The 20,351-nt window shown below is 49.4% G+C and overlaps 2 protein-coding genes across 5 annotated transcripts; one reads left to right on the top strand and one right to left on the bottom strand.

The window, feature by feature from the left end:
• Positions 1 to 2,413: 2,413 nt before the first annotated feature.
• On the bottom strand, positions 2,414 to 13,725 carry cbarpb (CACN subunit beta associated regulatory protein b). 3 transcript variants are annotated; one of them, XM_057038034.1, is made up of 11 exons: positions 13,505 to 13,725; positions 12,541 to 12,807; positions 11,630 to 11,702; positions 11,007 to 11,140; positions 9,433 to 9,494; positions 9,192 to 9,354; positions 8,932 to 9,103; positions 8,405 to 8,551; positions 7,993 to 8,218; positions 7,347 to 7,536; positions 2,414 to 6,582 (listed from the first exon to the last, which is right to left on the bottom strand). In XM_057038034.1, the coding sequence occupies exons 3-11, from the start codon at positions 11,675 to 11,677 to the stop codon at positions 5,106 to 5,108; spliced, it is 2,619 nt and encodes an 872-aa protein (XP_056894014.1). In that variant the 5' UTR covers positions 11,678 to 11,702; positions 12,541 to 12,807; positions 13,505 to 13,725; the 3' UTR covers positions 2,414 to 5,105. The 3 variants fall into 3 exon arrangements, with proteins under 3 accessions (XP_056894014.1, XP_056894015.1, XP_056894016.1); XM_057038035.1 differs by having other exon boundaries at positions 13,203 to 13,511; XM_057038036.1 differs by lacking the exons at positions 12,541 to 12,807; positions 13,505 to 13,725 and adding an exon at positions 12,285 to 12,351.
• atp5f1d (ATP synthase F1 subunit delta) lies at positions 13,648 to 18,501 on the top strand. Of its 2 annotated transcripts, none has more exons than XM_057038038.1 (6): positions 13,648 to 13,664; positions 14,278 to 14,504; positions 15,130 to 15,283; positions 15,650 to 15,738; positions 17,734 to 17,863; positions 18,391 to 18,501. In XM_057038038.1, the coding sequence occupies exons 2-5, from the start codon at positions 14,388 to 14,390 to the stop codon at positions 17,854 to 17,856; spliced, it is 483 nt and encodes a 160-aa protein (XP_056894018.1). In that variant the 5' UTR covers positions 13,648 to 13,664; positions 14,278 to 14,387; the 3' UTR covers positions 17,857 to 17,863; positions 18,391 to 18,501. The 2 variants fall into 2 exon arrangements, with proteins under 2 accessions (XP_056894018.1, XP_056894017.1); XM_057038037.1 differs by having other exon boundaries at positions 18,369 to 18,501.
• Positions 18,502 to 20,351: the final 1,850 nt, after the last annotated feature.

Genomic DNA, 20,351 nt, shown 5'->3' with positions numbered 1-20,351 from the left:
CTAATCAGTAAACCCACAGCTGAGAATCCCACTGTGGAGGAGGTGGGTGGTGCGAGCTCAGCGGAGGGGGGCATCCGACGGAGATTTCCGGAAAGAATGGTTTCATTTCACCCTTTGACAGAAAGTTCGTTCCTGTTTTGTCATTTAGAGTTTGCAAGTTTAGAGTCTCGCGGCAGCTCTTTATGGCGAGATAATGAAATTTCACGTTACTCACAAGGAACCGCGATGGCTGAGGGCACAACTCAGGCCCATCCGGGACAAATGGAAACCTCTTTACACAGCGATGCCATTTCCTGAAGGCGTCCCCTGGCGCGCACGGCCCCACATCACACAACCTCTTCTGTCGGATGGAGGACGAGTGCACGTTGTTGTCATTTGCATTTTGTCTTTATGTCTGACTCACCGGGCTTGAGGAGTGCGCCCGTGTGCCCGGCCACGTGAGGCCGCCCTGCGGTTTCCCAAAACTTCTCAGAGTAGCGAGAAAACTAAGCGCTCCTCTGATCATTTGAGTCATCAGTTTAACAGTTTTCTCAGCTGTTTGTACCCACCATTTTAGAGGAAATAAACACCTCGTTCCCCGGTTGTTTGGCGCCTGAGCAAAGTCATTTCCCCTCCGCTCTATGTGGGATAAACGCGGCTCTGTGAAGACGCTGCTCCAAACGTGCGCGTCTTCACGTATCAACAGGCTCTCTATTCCGTTCCCTGGAGAGGTGGGTCGAGGGTGGGGGGGCTGTGTGTGTGTGTGTGTGTGCGCGTGTGTGTGTGCGCGGCAAAAGGCTGGATGACGCAGCTGAGAAAGGCGAGGAGGGAGGCTACGAATATAGCCGAATCCCAAACAAGGAGAGAAAAGAATGGATGTGGAGGAGGTGAAGAGGGAGTGTGGGCAGGCTTCGTTGAAAGGAGATGATGCATAATAAAGGCAGCAATATCCTGCCCCCCCCCCCACCTGTTTATTGTGCCATCCGGTTGATCTCCACGCTCTCATCAACCGTAATAATAATAACGATAACAATCTCCTAATTTCAGCGCAGGTGCTGAATGGCTGAAGAACAAGCAGAGTCTTGTATGCACCCACATCTCACCTTCATAAAGGAGTAATTACAGCGATTATCGCGGCCATTCGCACGGCAGCCATGTTGTAACAAGCGCGTGTGACTTCATGAAAGATGATCAGCCCGGTCGGGCGGCGCTCCTGCAACACTGTTGACACTCTTCATCTTTTGGCATCTCATTTATTTCCGCTTCATAAAAAAACATGAAACACCGGCTGAATCGTGACCGGCGAGGGGCCCAGTGAGTCATCGGCATCTCGCCGCGCTGCTCACTTTAAGAGGGAATCTGGTGGGAGACGGCCAGAGGAGGAGGAGGAAGAGTGCGTGGGCAGATGGGGAAGGGGGGGGGGGCAGGGGGTGGAGGGGCTTTCCCTTAATCTATACAGACACAGTCGGGCAGAGCAAGGGGGGGAACGGGGAGTCAGACAAACCTCAGCATCACTGTTTGACTGGCTGAGCAGCCATTTGCTTGTGAACGCGCAGCAGTTCACACGTTCCCTGACTCACCATCGAGGCTGGAGAATACGAGCCACCGTGGACGCGTGTCCTCTGGTGTATATGGAGCTGCTGAGGCTCATACTATAATGCAGTAAATCATGAACATCTGGATGAGTGGAGACTCTAAATTGCCTGTACATGTGAGTGTGTGTGTGTGTCCTGTGATGACTGACCCCTCCAGAGTGTGTTAAGAGAAGATGGAGGATCGTAGGGCTGCACCTACGATGCACACGGGGCCTCACAGTGGGGATCAGGCGGGTTGGTGAGGACCAGGACAGCCGCCTGCTTTTGCCTTTTAACCAGTCCACCCACTGCTGGACGTCTCGGACATGTGATGTCTCACGGGGGATTTCTCCGGACATGAACATCGCAGTGGTTTCCTGACAGGCGCCATACGAAGCAACAGAATGTCAGAGAGAGCTGAGGCAGACTGAAACCAGCAGTTCTCCCCTGTTGAGGACAGCTAGCTTCCACTTAACTCTCTCCACCCCATGAGGAGGGAAGTGAGTTCGACTGACTGACTGATGAGGATCATTTCACTCATTCCCTGAAATTTGCATTTTGATCCGATCTCCAAACCTCATCTGTAGTCAGCAACCCTTACTGGCTGTAACAATGTAAAACTCTATGAACTTATTTTCCTATCGAAATCAGCTTATGAAAGGAGAATTTAGGGCAGATCCTTGGCTGTTGTGTGAAGCTAGAAATGTTCTTTGTTTAGCTCAAAGGCTGAATTTGCTTCTTGTTCCGTTTATTCCGAGTACAAAATCAATATAAACGCACGAGTAAAACAGGAAATAGTGTGGGATTCCTGTTGGAATGCACCCTCTGCTCCTACACCGTGATTAATAAACAGCCCAAACTTTTGGATTTTTTTCTTTTGAAATTGTTTCTTTTATTCACAGATTTGTAAACAACCCTAAAATAACACTTCTTCATGTTTTGGTCCCTCGAAGTTTAACGGAACGCAAAGTTGATAAGAAAGCTAACCTTCCCGCCTTTAACGTGTTCTAAATCGAAATCTCTTTGTTACAGTCAGAAGCGGATTTCACCAAGTAGGAAAAATCGAGTCATACCGGCTTTTTATTTTCAGCCCTAAACAAATAAACTTTACCGTCTCAAGTCAAAAAGGAGAAGTGTCATGCAGACCCCAAACACGGCGAAGCATCCACGCAAACGCGCTCCCGGGTTATGTCGCATCAGCTTTCGCCAGCATTTTATTAAAGTCGCTGCAGGTTCTGTAACGTGATCCGGTCGGACTCGCTCAGCTACTCTCAGAACAGGATTTGGGATTGTCACACTTTCATTATAAGCGGGATTTCATTTCCTCTCCTCTGTTTGGTTCTGTCTTTAATAGAATGGTATTATCTCATTTTGGCTCAAGAAATGGGTCTACGGCACATTGGGCTATGATGGTGAACTCATATTTGTGTGTGTGTGTGTGTGTGTGTGTGTGCGAAGGTGCAATCAGTCCCCGCTGCCTATCGGAGTTGATTGCCTTTCATCTCAGTCATTGCTCTGCTAATGAAATGTCCCCAGCCTTTGGTCAGCGACAAACGGAATGATTACTCTTTCACGGCAGAGAAACGCCACATCCCGAAGGCGCGTTATCATGGTCGTTACACCACAGAGGAGGAGCACGCTTTCCCTCTGATTTGGCGCTGGCTCTCATTTTCGCAACTAAGAGAACGGGTGTCATTATAAATGAGGTATTTGTTTGAATTGGTTTTCGGAACCGGGAGGGGAGGTGGGGGGGGTGGAAGTCCTTGGCCTCTCGGGGAGGCGTCTGAGCTCTTGTCAACTTTCTCAGGGGAAGCGGAGGGAGCGCGGGAACGTCCCACGTGGACAAATAAACCCTGTTCTGTCAGTTCCATGCAGAAGAAAGCATGCCTTTCTTTTAAATTCAAGAAGCAGCACACATCTGGGATGGCAGCCATCTTGTCTAAACTAAAGCTATATTGTATCCGTCTGCCTCAAAGCTACAAACAAGACTAAATGTGTTTTCAGTGTTTTCCCCGGAGGACAGGGGGATCCTGTAGATCACTCTCTTTGTTCCAGAGCGTTGGTGGTTGTCTGCTGTCAGTTTGCACCGAACGTGTTTTTCGTGACATTGAAATAAGCTAATAGAGCATAAATGGTGACGTCATTTTTCACTCTAGGTGACTAACGGAGGTTTGAAGAGGCATCAAAAATTGGCACTTTCTACGCACATCAGCAAACAGTCGTGCTATAACTATGAAAAAAGCCATATAAATGCAAATAGGAAAGTAGAACATTCACATCGCCTGATACGGGCAACTAGCATGGCCGAATCCATCAGTGCTATTGGTTTTAAAAATAAATACTTTTCTCTGCTGTCACTTTTAGGATTCTCCCCATACAAAAAACTTCCACCACTAAAAGAGGAGCTGTAGAGTAGCTCTAGCTGATTTGTAACTCACAAAAGCCATTCAGTGTCTATTAGCAAACAACACTATTGTTCGCTAAGCTCTACTATACTTAACTATTGTTAAGAAGGAAATAATTGTCAATATTTTGTGACAATGGTTTGTGAGCCTCTGCTGGGTGGAAGCTAAGAAGCTTAATCGACCATTGTTTGCTCATCATCTGGCTATGATCACAGGTCAAATATAGTGGTGAATAATGGAATCTTCTGAACAATCCATCTTGACATAAAGTTTGCATCTAGCATCGATTGATAGAAAATATTAATTTAGCTTGTGTTAGCCAGGACTTCATTTGCAGGGGCCTGTCCCAGTTGGCATAATTACACCAGCCTACTGCAAGGCACACACACTGTGTACATACACACCCGGGGCAATTTAGTGTCTTTGGACTATGAGGAATTGAGAATTCTACAAATGAAAAACAGAACCCCGACGTTGGGAATCAACCTATCGAGCAGCACCGCAGTGCCACCCCAAAGAAAGCTGTGATCTTATATTGTGGCGGGTTTGGATACGGGTCCAGTGAACAGATCCAAAGTTAGCACCTGGTTTCACAGTGGTTTTAGAATACAGATACCAAACTGAGCCCCAACTGCATTGAAATATACTGTAGAACACATGTGACATAAAAGAATATACACAAGACAGACTATACTGAAGCCAGATGACTGTTTATGTGTTAGCTCTGACATGATCCGGACGTATGTCCACCTGGCATTTTCGGTGCATCCTGAAGTAAACGCCTTTTGAAAAATATGCAGTAACACCAACACCAACTGTATACTTGCAGGAATACAAACTGGAAATTACATCTAAAATCGTGTCTACCAGCCTTCCATCAACCAAACTGTACCACTGGAAACCAGTGGACGTTGTAATGATAACACAAGATACAGAAGATTACATGTGCCTTTAGGGAACCGGCATCCCAGATGGTCTGAGAATAAATATATAACTCGGGATTAATATGTAGGAGAACTCTGGTTGTAGGCTAATGGGTCTTGGTCATGCCGTAACTCTAAATGATGGGACATGAATTCTGAGGCGAGACCCATCGCACTGAAAGAAAAGGAGTCGGTGGGAGGTGAGGAGGCCATCTGGAGCCCTGCTACACTGGACTGTGGTCTGGAGACGCGTGCGCGGTCGTCACCGTCACACACTCGGTGGCCGCGTCATTGGTTCTGCGCAGGCTCCTATAGAGCCTCTCGTCCAGGTTAGCAGTTAGTTTGTCCGTGAGCTCTGCGCTGATAGTCTGGGGGCCGAAGCCTGAGGAGTCCGGCATCTGAGAGGGCGAGTGTTCTTCTTGGGGCTCCAGAGGGAGTCCAGATGTTCTGCCGTCATCGTGGGGGTCATGGGGCTCCCCGAGCCTTCCGTCCTTGTCTGAGATGTACTGATGAAGGGGGTGATTTTTGGCGGCCTCCCCCTCCATCCCCTCTTTGCCACACCTTTCACACGGTTCTGTCTTTGGGGTTTCAGGACCGCTGCCGGTCCCTTCACTGGTCTCCTCGTCGGGGGCGCTGACGATGCGCGGCAGCGTGCTGTGGTAACTTGTGTCCAGTGGGTAGTTCACGCTTTCCCCCCTCCGCAGAGGGGTCCGCTGTCTCTCAAACGAGGAGTGGAAGTGTCTGACTCCGGGGTCGCTCCACTGCTTGTGGCGCTGCCACTGCTTCCGGATGTGGATTCTAGACCGGTGCTTCCTGGGAGACTCCTGCTGGTCAAACTGGGGGTCGTGGCGAAGGAACTCGTGGAAGAGAGCATCTGTCTTCTCATCAATGCTGTAGTCTCGCTGGTGGAGCCTCGGCGGCTGTGATGAAAACTGTGCAGCATCTCGAGGCATAAGCATCTGACCATATGGGAACCAGCTGAGCGAATCCTCGCCTGTTTCTATGGAAACCCCTCCACTGGCACCCAGTAGCAACTCCTCATCCAACTCCTCCTGGAAGAAGTGAGACTCGAAACTCTCACCGATCGTGCCGCTGCGTCCCGTGCTCGTGAAGCGGTGCCTCTTTTCGTGGGCCGTTCTGTCCTTCGGGCTACCGCTACCGCTCCCAAAGAGCCGCAGGTCTTCTGCACAGCGAGACGGGCCCTCGATTGATGCGTAGCCGCTGTCCATTTGCAGCAATTTACGAGTCCCGCTTTCCCCATTACCGCCCCCTCGCTCTGATTCTGCGTCTTCCTGTTTCCTCTTCCTTCCCTTCGTGGCGTCCTCCTGGTGCGTACTCATGAAAACATCTCTGTCATCTTCTCCTCCTCCCGGGTCATCCCCTACATCCTGGGACAGGTAGCTCGGCAGCCCCCCTCTCTCCGCTTCCGGGTGCCCGCCAAGCGAACACACGCTGTCGGCGTCACTACAGACGGAGTTCCTGTCGTTATTGCTGCTGTGGTCGGACGCTGCGTACTGTTCGAGTGTTGCGCGGAGGCTCCAGATGTCTTTGTAAAGTGACTGTGAGTCGGGGGGATCCAAAGGGCTCTCACTTCCCGTTCTGTGAGGTGACACTGCTTCGTCTGGAGGATCTGGGGATAAGCCGATAACCGCCGGTCCTCCACGCCTGACGCTCGGCTCCACCATGACCTCCACCTCTAACCTGCAGCGTGCACATAGGAGTTCAAAGATGAGATGGTATCAAAAGAAAGAGGGAGGGTGGGAGGGCGGGAGGGAGGGAGGGAGGCAGACATCAAGAGCATCACTTACCTACAGCGACACTCGAAATGAGCTTTCAATGGCGTTCATGACTTGCAATGGCGGCTGCATGTTCTCAGACCGAAACTAACCGAGTCGGGGCGTCACTCATCGGACCAATTCCCTTGTTCACTTTTAAACAAGCGTGAACAATTCCTCTTCGACAAAGGGCAATTTTTCAGAGGCAACGTGCATTTGTAAACACGGGAATTGCGTAATATCGTAACCCCCTTGCTTCGAAAAAAACTGAAAAACTGGAAAACTGTACCATCCCATATCCGGCAAGGGATAACAAACTGTTCTTAAGGCTAATTCGGGGCGATCTCAAAGAAAAACCATGTGACCTGTTCTTGTTTAGCACTCATGACATGTGATCATGTCGGCGGTGAAATGTTTCCTGTTTGAAAGATAAACCCTATGTCCCAATTCCTAACCTCACATGTTCCTATTGCTTTCAAACGACCTAATAAACTGATTAAGAAAATAATAAAATGATGCATATTTATGGGCACATTGATTTACTCTTTTAAATTGACAAAGGGTTACAAATTGGGACTTAGAGCTCTCTCCTGCTGCACAACATCACTGTACAGTCGTTTTCTACACTGGGAAATGGGCGCAGGGTGAGGAAGCCGTGGACACGATGAATGGCAAGAGAATTAAAGATACCTGCCAAGGGAGGGAGGCGGTGTGGACGGAGCGGCGATGTGGCGCACGTTTGCTTGTCTGGAGGGGAAACTGACGTCCTGGGTGCGGGCTATGTACTGGATGAGGTCCACGTGGTGCACGTCGCTGTCCTCCTGGTCCATGCTCTCGCTGGCTGCCCGCTGCCTCTGGAAGTGGCGCCTCTTCGGAGAGCCTGGCTCGCACACGGGGGAGGCAAGAGGGGCGAGTTGCATTAGCCGTTACTCACCCAAAGTGGGAAGGGCTGTCACGTGATTCACGCAAGGGCTCGCATCAACCGTTGGCCGATGTTTGTCTGGGGTTTGACTTTATTTAGTTTGTCTTCCAGTTTGTTTAGGACGGGGTATGGCCAGGAGCTCAAACTGACTTGGAAAGAACAAACTTTACGTCATCGAGCCATCTGTCTCGTGCTGGTGAGTCTACGTGTTTATCCAATTCACAGTTGGTTGCTGGAGACCCCTGCGCAACAGTCTGTTACATACTTCTGGCAAGGTGCGAAAAAAATGGACCGAAATTGCTAAAAGTATGACTTGATTTTCTCTCTGCAGAACAATTATGAATTTCCATACTTGACTGCTTGTGCTGATTGAGGGTCCAGTTTAATCCACTCTGGGTCATCGAGGATCATTACCTCTGGTGTCCAGACTCGAGGCCCTCTGGCTGCTGTCCAGCTTCCATTTCTTGATCTTGAAGTACGGACTGGCCCCTTCCAGGCTAGCGTGGCGGCGCAGCTTGGTGAAGAACTGCAGCATGGGCCCCTGGCTAGATCCGCTTCTCCCGGCAGGAGGGGCGATGGCGCCCAAGGTGGACGTTTCTCCGCCAACGTGGCCCCTGGGACCAGTTAGCGTCATCTCGATCTGAACAGAAACCGATAAGTGGTCAGAATAAGAATCCCGCCATGACGGGTCGGACGGGAATGTTCCCCTTTCTGCTCCGTCCTGCAGCGGGAGCCTCGGACTGACTCAGTCAGGGCTGAACTCCACAACCAGTCCAGCTGCTGACACATAAAAACCCAGTTTTTGCGGTGAATGCGAGAAACTTACGGAGCTCGGCTCGGCGGTGGCGAGAGCCGGAGGGTTTCCGCTGAAGCTGGGGTCCACAACAGAGTTGAGAGCGTCTCCGGGCAGGGCGGAGCTGGGGCTGACACTGGTGCTGGTCAGTGCTGTTTGTGGCAGGGGACACAGCATTGGCTGAAGGAGAGCATACCCAAACAAGTACACTCTTTTTAATGGTTGAACAATCCTATGAATTCAGTCGTATAGACAGCTAGAACTTAGAAAATTTTGGGCCTAAAATAAATACGAATGACCTCCAGATTTCTTTTTCAGCTATCCGCAGCGCGTGATTGAGCAGCCTAAGCTAAATGGGAAATCAATGTGGCCGGCCTGTTGAAATCAGCAGGACCCAATCTCCTGATTGCCGCGTTCGTTAATTCATTAGCTATTATTTGGTGCGGCTCGTTTTCTCCGCATGATTGACCCGCATGATTGACCCGCATGATTGATGCTGCCATTGGCCCCGGTCGGGCCGAGTGACGCGCCAGAAGTAATAGCTGGCTAAAGGCTGTCACCTGGAAGATGGAGAGCGCCGATTTCGCAACTGGACGCGGCGTCATGGTGATGCTGTTCTCCACCGACTCGCACTCGTGGATGGTCACGATGTTGAGGGCCGGGGGCGGGATGTGCAGGTGCGTGAGCCGGGCATTTTTCAGGTGGTGAAAGTCGCCCTCCGTCAAAGTGTACCTGGGTGTGGACAAGATCGAATGACATGCAGTGCTAGAGAAAGGAGGCGCTAATCCTTGAAGTTAGCGGTTCGGGCTGGGTGTCGGACCTGCGGCCCTTCTCCTGGGTCTTCTTGCCATGATCTAAGAGCGCGGCCTCATTGAAGGAGACGCGGCGGCCTGTCGTGCCGGTGCAGAGGAAGCGCTCGGTCTCTTGGTCGTGCGAGCTAGCCATCGACAGGCACTCGGTCTCGTCCACCCTGATAGTGATTTCTAACAAAGGCAAAAGAGACGGTGGGAAGAATGGGCCGGATTTTACCACCACGTTTCTTTTCCCTTAGTTCTTCCTACCATGGCTGGGCTGAGACTCCTCCAGGTAGGTGGTGTTGGTTTTCTCCGGGTCATCACTGGCCCTGCGGCACACAGGAAAGACTCGATTACCTATTTGACCACTATTCTAGAAACTGCGACACAGAAGTTTCAAAACAAATATGTAATTCAACCTTTCGAGGCTGATGTACTTATGCAAAGAAACAGCGTTAAAGGAATGACCTGTCCTTCCCGTCCTTCGTGTCAGCAGTATATTAGGACAGGACGAGAACGATTGTTCCGTCTGCTAGAAGGATGCTTGTATAATCAATGAGAGCTTCAATTATTGGCGGTAACCTGATAACCTTCAGGGCCGGGGGACCTCTTGAACAGCTACAGCAGGGCACTTCACTGGATAGCACAACCCCACTTCTCTTTAAGGGCACGGAGCTAAGGCGCGGTAAAGGTCACATTTTTAACACTGCTAACGCCCTTGCCGATCTCTTCCTTTAATCCCTCCACCGAAATGGACTCTTAAGAGGTGGATGGCAGCAACTGAGAGCATTTTCTGGTCATTCCAACCCCCCCAGCCGATCTTTCTGTGCAGTCTTCTTATGCGTGTGTGAGCATAAAAGGCTTGAGGAAGCTGTGTCCACTCAGATCTGCACTTCTTCTTCTCTTTCATTTCCTCTGTGGCTCACGCTTTCCCACAGTCTGTGCACGCATGTGTGTGTGTGTGTGTGAGTGTGTGTGTGTGTGTGAGTAGCCTTTGTGTGCTCATGAGGCTGGGTTGAGATGCGAGATTAATCACAACCGATGGCTGCTATGAAATCTCATTACACTCATCATTTGTGCCAGTCTGCCTCATTCTCTCTGGCTCTGCCCAGCAAGTGTCTCCTTCAGAGCAGCTCAACCCCGTGGATGTATGTATGTATGTATGTATGTGTGTGTGTGTGTGTGTGTGTGTGTGTGTGTATGGACAGATAGATAGACAGACAGACAGGCAGATAGATAGATAGACAGATAGACAGACAGATAGACAGACAGACAGACAGGCAGATAGATAGATAGATAGATAGATAGATAGATAGATAGATAGATAGATAGATAGATAGACAGACGGACGGACAGACAGACAGGCAGATAGATAGATAGATAGATAGACAGACAGACGGACGGACAGACAGATAGATAGACAGACAGCTAGACAGACAGACAGGCAGATAGATAGATAGACAGACAGACAGACAGACAGACAGGCAGATAGATAGATAGATAGATAGATAGATAGATAGATAGATATAGATAGATAGATAGATAGATAGATAGATAGATAGATGATAGATAGATAGATAGACAGACAGACAGACAGACAGACAGACGGACGGACAGACAGACAGGCAGACAGATAGACAGACAGACAGGCAGATAGACAGACAGATAGACAGACAGATAGACAGACAGACAGACAGACAGACAGACAGACAGACAGACGGACAGATCTCGGGCTGTGCTGCAGCATTGTCTTTTTCAGGCTCTTAATAAGTCGCGTGGGACCAGGATGCCTCAAAAGTGCTGAAACGGCTAAATGCTGTTGCATAGCTGCTTCAGCCTACCCAGCACAGACTTTCGCTCCTCGGCGGCAGGCGATGAAGACGGAGACGAAGATCAGCGTTGCCACCAGTAAAATGGAGAGGACCACCAGGAGAAGCATGTAGCCATCTTGCTGCTCCTCCGCCTCGAACAGGATCTGGGAGGACACGTGGGGAAGAGCAGAGGATCAGATCTGTGGGGTGCAGCGAGTGCATGGCAGGAAGAGGGGGCGCTGGTGACTGTCAATCTCGCCTGTGCTACTTTAAAAAGAGAAAGCACTAGCAAAGCAGTATCCGTTCCACATAAAAATCAACTGTTTTCACGGTTTGTTTTCCTCAAAAAGTCCATTTGTTTCTGCCAAACTGGAGTAAAGGCATGTTGAGCACGCAACACGCGTCACAGACCGTACGTTCTTATGGATCTGGGGCAAAGAGGCGGCACGGCAAGTGTTAATAAGCGCCATGAGCTGACGTCACGCTTTAATGTCTCTGCGAGGGGAAATGAAAGCTGAGATTGGATCAGAGATTTAATTATTCGAGGTCCAGGTCAGGATGTGCTCTATTAGTCAGTGGAGTGGACGGGAGAGACCGTGAGGCGAGCCGCGTCTGGGGGAGTCGGAGAGGTCAGCCAGCGGCCTGAGACATACCGTGGAGTTTTCTGGTAGGACGTTCCAAACGGTAGACACATTGCTCATGGTCCAGGCCAGCTAGAAGGTCCCCCTGAGAGGTCAGAGAGAGAGAGAAGGGAAATGACTGTTACTGGGGGTGTTCGGATACCGCAACGGCCGCCGCTGTTAGCATTTCCAGACAGAGCAGCATCTCTCGGCACAGCCCGGGGCGTTGATGTCTGAGGTTCCACGACGTGACACGTGCACGTCAAGTCGCCTGTGCGGGAGACGCACGCGGCAGGGTGAAAACCGCCGGCACCTAAAATGCTGCAGGACCGAGCAGGAGCCGTGCACGTTGTGCCTGCGCCTGCGCGGAGCGTCTCGGAAGATGCCAACGCCAGCATCCCAGTTGTAATTCATTGGCCATAATTCCATATAAGTCTGGAAATGACGAGCCTCCCTCCCACACACACACACGCACACACACACACACGCGCAGAGCGAGTGAAACAGCACCTCTTACTCAACAATGACTCCAGCAGAGCTACACTACTGCTGCTATGCATCTGTTGTTATAGATCACAGCCATTAATACTACTGCTGCTGCACCAAACGCCCACACATGTACACACGCCGCCCTCCCCTCCCCCCGATCCCTCCCTCCCCCCATCCCTGGAGAGCTACCCCTACTCACCCCGCAGGGTAAAAACAAGCCAGCAGCTCCCCTCGCTTTGCCTGCTAGTCGCTGCAGCAACTTCAGCACCATAACCTGCGAGCTAGTGCCGATCTCTCCTCTACCACCACCACCACCACTGTTGCACCCCCCCCCACACCCCCACCCCTTCCATCCAACAAAAACTGATACGGGAAGTGCACGTCAGGCTGTGACCAGTGAGCTTTCATTTGCAGCGCCACACCACATCCTGTTTTCTGCCAGCCCGGTGCCTTACCCTGATGGAGGGCAGTTCGTAGCAGCAGCAGCGGCTCTGGTGATGTGCGCGTCGAAGGGAAATGTGTGTGTGTGTGTGTGTGTGTGTGTGTGATGGAGAGAGAGGGAGGGAGAGAGAGAGTGCGTGAGGCTCGGGGGTCTCCTCAGCTGTCTTGCTGCATCTTCAGCCGCCTCAGCCTTTCCAGATGAGTGAAGCAGTGAAGCGGGGTGCCCCCTCAGGGATGGCCCGCCGGCCTGACTGAAGCAACAGGACAGCAGTGCTGCATGGCTGAGAGACGGAGACAAAGAAAGGACAGGCTCATCATTCAGGATTGCATCAAAGCATGTGGACATTACGGAGTACACACAGCTTGCAGGACTGTTCACTACAGTAATAATAATAGCAGTAGTAGTAATAATAATAATAATAATAATAATAATAATAATAATAATAATAATTAATAACTTTTTAACTGCAATCGCAACCTGTTTCTCTAATAAGTGCATAAAGACAGTCCTGACCATGACATGCAGACAGGCTGAACTAAATGTCCGTCCTGCAGCTGCATTGCCGTATAACTCCATTTTTCTCCCTCCGCCATGGACTCGTTCCCTGCTGAAATATTCCCTCCCACTCTTTTGACTTGGCGTTCACTTAATTGTAAAGACTGATCTCGCAATAACCTGTTTGAAACAGCGCGGCTGCATGAAAGAATGTGTCCGAGCTGGGGCGCAAAAACACGTTCCCGGAACCAAATAACCCAGAGCTCGGTGGTCTCTGGCGGAGCTCTGCTCGAGGAGGTTGGGAAGTCGCGTCGCAAGACGTGATTAAAGACAGCCGAGTTTTCTTTTTTCAAAAACCCCAACAAAGCAGCGCAGACAATAAATATGCTATTCTCTGATCTCTATCCGACGGAGGAGGCAGCTCACGATCCGAACCTGCTGCTCGATCAGCCGAGCGGATGCGGAGCGGAGGCAGCACTCACCTACTCAGCTGTCCCGGTCCAACACCGACACCACCGGAACCATCGGTCAACTCTTTAATGTTGGGGGGTTTTGGAAGGCGTAAGTATTTATGAATGAAGCCCTGCCGATGAGGACACGCCCACCTCGGTCAGCAGCGCACCACGTGACGTCAGGAGTGAGGTAAAGGCGAATGACTGAGGGGGTTTTCTCCGAATTATTGATGGGAGGCAGAGACCACCAGGCTGTCCCGGCCAGAGGGAAGGCTTCGACCCTCATAATGCAGCAATAACGCCTGCAAGGGGTCTTTATTGCTTATTTCACCTATCTGTTGGGGGGGGGGACGTCGACAATATATGTACAAAGGGGCTTAGAAAATTATAATGCGCGTGTGCGTGCATGTAGGTGCGTGCCTTTGCGTGCCAGCGCAAAAGAAGTTAAACCGATCGTCGACAGGAGCGCCATATTTTAATACGTTGGCGCCCCCTCCTGGTAATTTATATTATGACATCGTTGTTGGTTGTAATGGCAATAGCAGCAAAGCAGCAGTATTTGGTCACTAGGTAATTTATTATCAATTTCATAAATTAAGGAGGAAAGTACTCGGAGAGCCCAGGTCTCGCTTCTAATTATTTTGTTCACACACAAATAAATGTCGGTTTTGTTCCCAAACAGGAAGACGCCGGATGTCATTTAGCCTCTGTGGCGGATGTTATTACTGCATATTCAGTATGTAAAGCCCGCGCCGTTTGCTCGCTAAAACTACATTTCCCATCATCCTTTGTCTTGCCGTAAGGCCTTGTGGGTAGGGTTCCAACGTCCTTGTCCTGCCGAGCGCACACTGACGAAAGGGCTTGAGGATCTCTGTCATTCACTTGTGCTTGAACAAAACCGGATTCTGCAAACATGATGGCAGCCAGGTTTCTCCGCCGCGCCCTCCCCGTGTTGAGACAAACTCGGTCCTACGCCGAGGCTGCCACCGGTGCCCCGCAGATGTCCTTCACTTTTGCCTCCCCGACACAGGTACCTTTTGCTAGCTAAAGACTGCTCGCGATATAGCTCAGGCCCAGCTACCGGCTACATTTGCCCGTCATTGAAATACACAATCACAGATTTAGTCGTTATTGTGATTTTTATATTCAGTCGTTTGGTGCTAGTGCGTGGTTTATCGTGGTTTATCTTGCCACCATGCAGTGTGTTGCATTTAGAAACGCACCTTTTCCATTGAGCGTTTGTGCACTGTGAGCTAACAATTTAGCTAAGCTAGCATTTGATGGCTTACTGGGTATAATTCACAGACCTTTACATAAAGATCATTCTTTGTTATCACGTCGATCTATTTTAGGTAGCAACTGAAAATAGGCTCTGTGGTTTGTAATGTATAGTCACGGTTTCAGCATAAATGTACATAAAGTGCGAGTGAAGTGCAGCGCTCTCTAACCTTGAGGCAGATTTCAGTGGTCTCACATCCAGTTTTACCTTCCAGTCCGTTGTAGAGCCTAAAGTTTCAGACAAAGTGAATATTTACTGCGCTGTGCTGCCATCAGTACGCAATTCTACTGCAAATTCATCAAATTGCCTGTTTGCAATCATATGTTGGAGACTGACTGCACTTTTTACTGAAAATGAGACTGTCTCTTCTCCTCAGGTGTTCTTCCAAGAGGCCAGTGTTAAACAGGTGGACGTGCCCACGCTCACGGGTACTTTCGGCATCCTTCCTGCCCACGTCCCCACCCTGCAGGTCCTCAGGCCCGGTGTCGTCACAGTTTTCAGCGATGACGGCTCCGCCGTCAAGTACTTCGGTGAGACTTTGAAAATAAAATGTGGAAAACCCTTCAGACTTAATTATGACCTACGCAAAGGACCATAAAACAGTTTTACAGAAGCTTAACACCTGTACCGTCATTTTTGTTCATACAAACTTGAAATTGAGTTTTATTTCTCCATAAAACATCTGTGCTTGTTTATCCCAAAAATCTGAAAAGTAAAATTATCTTAATGCAAATGCTGATATTGCTAAGGTAAATTTGAGCTTTCTTTCTGCCCATTTACCCCCCTGTAATAATGTCTGCAAAACCATGGACTCTCCTGATGTGCAGTTTTGTAGAAGTGGGAGCATCCTTGCTGGTTAGCTGACTTGTGTCCTGTGTGCGTACTCTTGTGTGCAGTGAGCAGCGGGTCGGTAACCGTCAACGCGGATTCTTCAGTGCAGCTGCTGGCTGAGGAGGCGGTTTCTTTGGACCAGCTGGATGTTGCTGTGAGTGCTGAGGGTGACCTGCACCATTTCGTTAGGCAGAGTTATAAAGTCAAAGCATCACTGAAGTTTTCAGACTGAAGCGGAAATATAGGGAGGTCCAATACCTCTTTGCTTTCAGACCAGGTACGGGTACTCACTCTTGAGTACTCATCAGTATTGATGCCACTCGGCTTTACACGAGCAGGATTTTTGGGGGCTAAGTAGCAATTAGTGAGTTTAAATAAACTGATCACCATCTTTATTCGCATGTGTACTGTTTACTGAATATCTAAGCATATTCTTAACGATTTTGTTTGCCAAACTGACTGAAATGAAAGGGTTAAACATAAATGACCTCAAGAGGGCATCAAGACTGGCCAGAGTCCAGTTCAGTCAGGACAAACCCAAAAGAACTGGAGACAGAACTCATGGGCACAGGAACTGAAGTTACTGCAGTAAAATTGCTTTAACCAAATGAAATCACTTTTCTGTAGCAGGTAGACTCCCCGTGCCACATCGCTGACATGTTTGGATCTGATGTGTTCACGACTCAAAAAACTTTATTGTCCATCACAGAGCTCACAACATAAACACCATAAAGACATTTAAAAAGCCCACATTTATACCAGTGACAGGTGTCTATTTTTACTTGTTTAAAGCAAAGACACTCACAGCCTTAGACTCAGCGTTTTTGGAGCCTTTATGTTTTCAGCTATGTGACGGACCATAAAGTCTTTTGAAACCTGAACCATTAGCTAGCAGCACTGTCGCTAGCAAGCAAACGCCTCGGTGCAAGTGGCACTTTTCCAGAGTCAGTGAAAACACAAGCGTCAGAACTCTGGAACGGGAGCACCTGGGAATTTGTTTCAAATCTTTCATTTTGCAGAGTTTTCATTCTACGGTTCTAAAGTTGATTGTTCCCCTGAGTATCAGTGGCTGGCTTTAACAGCCTGGGACCGTACTCGCCCATTCCTGCTAAAATGAGTGTTGGAAGCACATTTAGGAAGCTGTGTCTACTTCTATATTTCCCTTTTAACTATATTAGTCCTGTAACTCGTTGCTATGGTGATCTCAAAGCGCTCACATGGAACTTGAAGGCACTTCTCAATAAAACCTTCTCTACTCTCAGTCCAGCTGCAGCTAAGTTCCGGTTGACATTCATATAATTGTTTCGCGTTCCTGAAGCCATGAGATCAAATATCAGCTATTATGGGATATCTTGCGGAGATCTGCGTCTCATCTAAAGTACATCATTTATCAGCTGTAGGGGTTCTGTACTCACGTGTTCCCAATGTGCCCCCCCCCCCTTTTTTTTTTTGAAGTTAGCTGTATTTTTGTGGGTGGGTCCATCGTTTTGATTGATTGAGGATGTTGGTAATGAGGTTTAGTGCTCGTGTCTGTTTCTGCTGCTCCGTGTACCCCGGAGACTCCAGCTCCGACATCTTTGAACTTGTTCTCTTCTTGTTTGGCGCTCGGTGCTGATGAGCACCTCCCAGCTGCGGATGATCCCTCTGATCAGCGTTTCAGTCACACGTGCACGCCCGGCGCTCGTTGAAATGTCACTCTCGTTAACGCCGGGCTGCATTATTACCCGCTCGCTGCGTAAGGCGCCCGTCTTTGACCTTGGGCTGCGCCGGGTCACAGTCAAGTTGCTTTTATAGTCGTAAATGAGGGGAGGGGGGGGGTTGGACGTTTTTCCCCAGCCTGCAATGAAAAGACACACGGACTCACACTGTTAATAAGCAGGAAAAGGTCAGTCACTGTTGAGTTATAGCAGATGTGTCAAATCCCCACTGGGAGACCTTTAACTTCCAGCTATGTTTGGCATTTCTTCTTTCTAATCACTTCTGTGACAAATGAAGCTTTCACAGCCCAGAGGCAGAGCAGAGAGCCCGCCGTCCTCTCCTCTAATAATCCCTCAATCCTCAGACATGGAGCTCGCACTAGAGTCAAGAATCCTTCCGTCCTGAATTTGCTTTGTGTGGGTAAAATCTGCTCCTCTGTTTGTGTTTACAGGCAGCCAAGGCCAACCTGGAGAAGGCCCAGTCTGCCCTGGCGGGCGCATCCGACGAGGCGGCGAGGGCAGAGGTTCAGATCAGCATAGAGGCCAACGAGGCCATCATCAAGGCTCTGGAGTAGAGCTGTGGTACGACGCCTCGGCTGCCGCGTCCCGATCTGATCGTTAGATTGTTTTTAATGACCTTTAGCTGTCGGCGTGAGGCTGCAGTCCGTTATTTTGCTGTCTCAGAGTCCTCTTAACGAGCAGTGCCAGGTGAGAGGTTTTATTCTTTCCCACTCAATAAGGGGGGAGACAAGGCTGTTTCTCAGCTTGCGGGGAGTAAATTAAGTTAAGCTGAAGGAAATCTAATCAAAATTGTGAGCTGAAGTGACAGGATTACACAGGACAAAGGCTCTGATTGATGGATGGAGCTCGTGACCTGTGATCCAGGGACACTTGGTAGTTTAATCAGGCTTTTCTGCCCAAATAGCAATTCCCCGGCAACAAACATTGGAGTAAATGGATCCTGTCAGAAAAATAGTGAGCCTGTTTCCCAGAAATGACAGACTGCGGCTTCATTAGTACCGAGATTACTTGCAGGACACGAGCGGTGACTGTATCATCTGAGCGGCTGTGTTTTCCTCCTCTTTAGGTAATCTTTTCTGCTTCTTCAGTGGAAAGCGGCAGTCCGTCTGTTTTTCCAGCTCACGTCGGTGTCCAGAAGATTCCATGCTTTGCTTTGTACAGTGGATAAAATGACAAGAATAAATTTATTTGGAATTACACGTCAAAAGTCTTTTTTCTTTTTCCGTCAGTGTCGATCACATGCTGCACTGTTCCTGTATAAAGAAAGAGTGGATAATCATGAACAGGAGGCTTCATTCAGTGTTTTGAAGGGATGTTTTTCTCATTAAGCAGACTTGCTGAGTGGTGTGGAAATGAACTCCCTGGTTATTTGTGGTGCAGTGACGGCCTCTGCCGCCTGGTGGCGGTAGATACCAGCGCTGATGCTCAGAACCAAACCAAAGCGGTCCCATTTTTGCTGATTTCTCCTAAAGAGAAGGCTCCTCTTAATCAGAGTTTGAAAGTGCTGTTACGCAGTAACTCAGCTTCTGTATCTGCTGGAGGTTCACTCGTTTCGGGCTGACCCGGACCCCTCCCTCCCCGCTGATGCTGCTGTTCAGAAATGTTGGCAGTGCCTGTTGAGGGATGACCTCAGGCTTCTGACAAAGCCAGGAAAAGTCCTCCAGTGAGGAGCCCTGTGGAAAAACTGGGACTCCTCTTGAGTCCTCGCTCACGTGCTGCCGAGGCCTGCGGCCAGATCTTTGCTGTCATGGCAGCAGCGAGATCAATCCTGAAAACGTGCCGCCGCTGAGTCCCGTCCGGCGCTCTCAATCATGTTGTGGAATATTTGGAGAGAATTCCATTGCTCAAGCCGCTTTGGGATGCATAAGTCATTGTGGAATCCGGAGATTCCCACAGATTCCTGTAAATTGAACTGGCGAGTTGCCAGAAAATGTTCTGCTAAAACTCTTCTTGGCCATTACTCAACATAACTTGCATTTATTTCCAGTTGCACTTGATCCCTCATAAAGAACCACAACACATCCCCCTGTAAACCAGTAGAACCGGAGAAAGGGTGTTACATGCTAATCTGTTCCGTTGGGCCCAGAGATCAGGGGAAAACCCAGATTGTGCTAACTTGTGTTCTAATAAGGATTCACTTTTGTTATCAGTGAAATTCTATTTTGGAGCCAGGGGCCTTTCTGTGTGGAGTTTGAATGTTCTCCCTGTGTTTGCCCGGGTTCTCTCCGGGTTCTCCAGCTTCCTCCCACAGTCCAACGGTGACTCTTAACCCACCGAAGGTGCGAGTTTGTCTATTTCTCTGTATTACTGTTAGGATTACTGAAGGGGAAGTGTGTGTGTGTGTGTGTGTGTTATGCTATGTATCAAAATACGTATTCTAAAAGCAAAGTTGACATTTTTAAGGTTGGGATGAACTGGAGAATGTATGATGGCTATAAACGTCCTCCCAAACATAGAAGTTCAAGGGATGCAGAGGTGTGTTTTTGTACATGCTACACAGTGAGGACCAAAGTTTCATGAACAAAGTGAGGACATTTGGTTAGGGTTAGCTTAAAGGTCAGGGCTGTGGCTGGTGGATACACCCTGTTGATGGGAGTCCTCCCAAAGGTCAAAGTGTGTGTACATTGCTGACAAGCTGAAACACAATCTGAAGAATTCACCCTTTCTCTTCGGTGACGTGCCTTTCTTTCATGATAATCAGCCCCGACACCTTCTCACCCCCTGAGTGATCCACCACCAGGGGAATACTGGAGACCAGAGTGATCCACCACCAGGGGAATACTGGAGACCAGAGTGATCCACCACCAGGGGAATACTGGAGACCAGAGTGATCCACCACCACGGGAATACTGGAGACCAGAGTGATCCACCACCAGGGGAATACTGGAGACCAGAGTGATCCACCACCAGGGGAATACTGGAGACCAGAGTGATCCACCACCACGGGAATACTGGAGACCAGAGTGATCCACCACCAGGGGAATACTGGAGACCAGAGTGATCCACCACCACGGAATACTGGAGACCAGAGTGATCCACCACCAGGGGA

This window comes from Takifugu flavidus, chromosome 7, assembly GCF_003711565.1.
Source record: "Takifugu flavidus isolate HTHZ2018 chromosome 7, ASM371156v2, whole genome shotgun sequence".
Classification (NCBI taxonomy): domain Eukaryota; kingdom Metazoa; phylum Chordata; class Actinopteri; order Tetraodontiformes; family Tetraodontidae; genus Takifugu; species Takifugu flavidus.
Note: the sequence above shows the minus strand (reverse complement) of the source record. Positions and strands in the feature narration are given on the sequence as shown.

Bases quoted from the DNA above. Each gene is read 5' to 3' on its own strand.
- cbarpb (XM_057038034.1), bottom strand. From the start codon at position 11,677: ATGAGCAATGTGTCTACCGTTTGGAACGTCCTACCAGAAAACTCCACG. The intron at 9,355-9,432 runs GTAGGAAGAACT...TGCCTTTGTTAG, and splicing joins GGAGTCTCAGCCCAGCCATG to AAATCACTATCAGGGTGGAC. The intron at 7,537-7,992 runs GTAATGATCCTC...TGTGCGAGCCAG, and splicing joins CTCGAGTCTGGACACCAGAG to GCTCTCCGAAGAGGCGCCAC.
- atp5f1d (XM_057038038.1), top strand. From the start codon at position 14,388: ATGATGGCAGCCAGGTTTCTCCGCCGCGCCCTCCCCGTGTTGAGACAA. The intron at 15,284-15,649 runs GTGAGACTTTGA...TCTTGTGTGCAG, and splicing joins CTCCGCCGTCAAGTACTTCG to TGAGCAGCGGGTCGGTAACC. The intron at 15,739-17,733 runs GTGAGTGCTGAG...TTGTGTTTACAG, and splicing joins TGGACCAGCTGGATGTTGCT to GCAGCCAAGGCCAACCTGGA.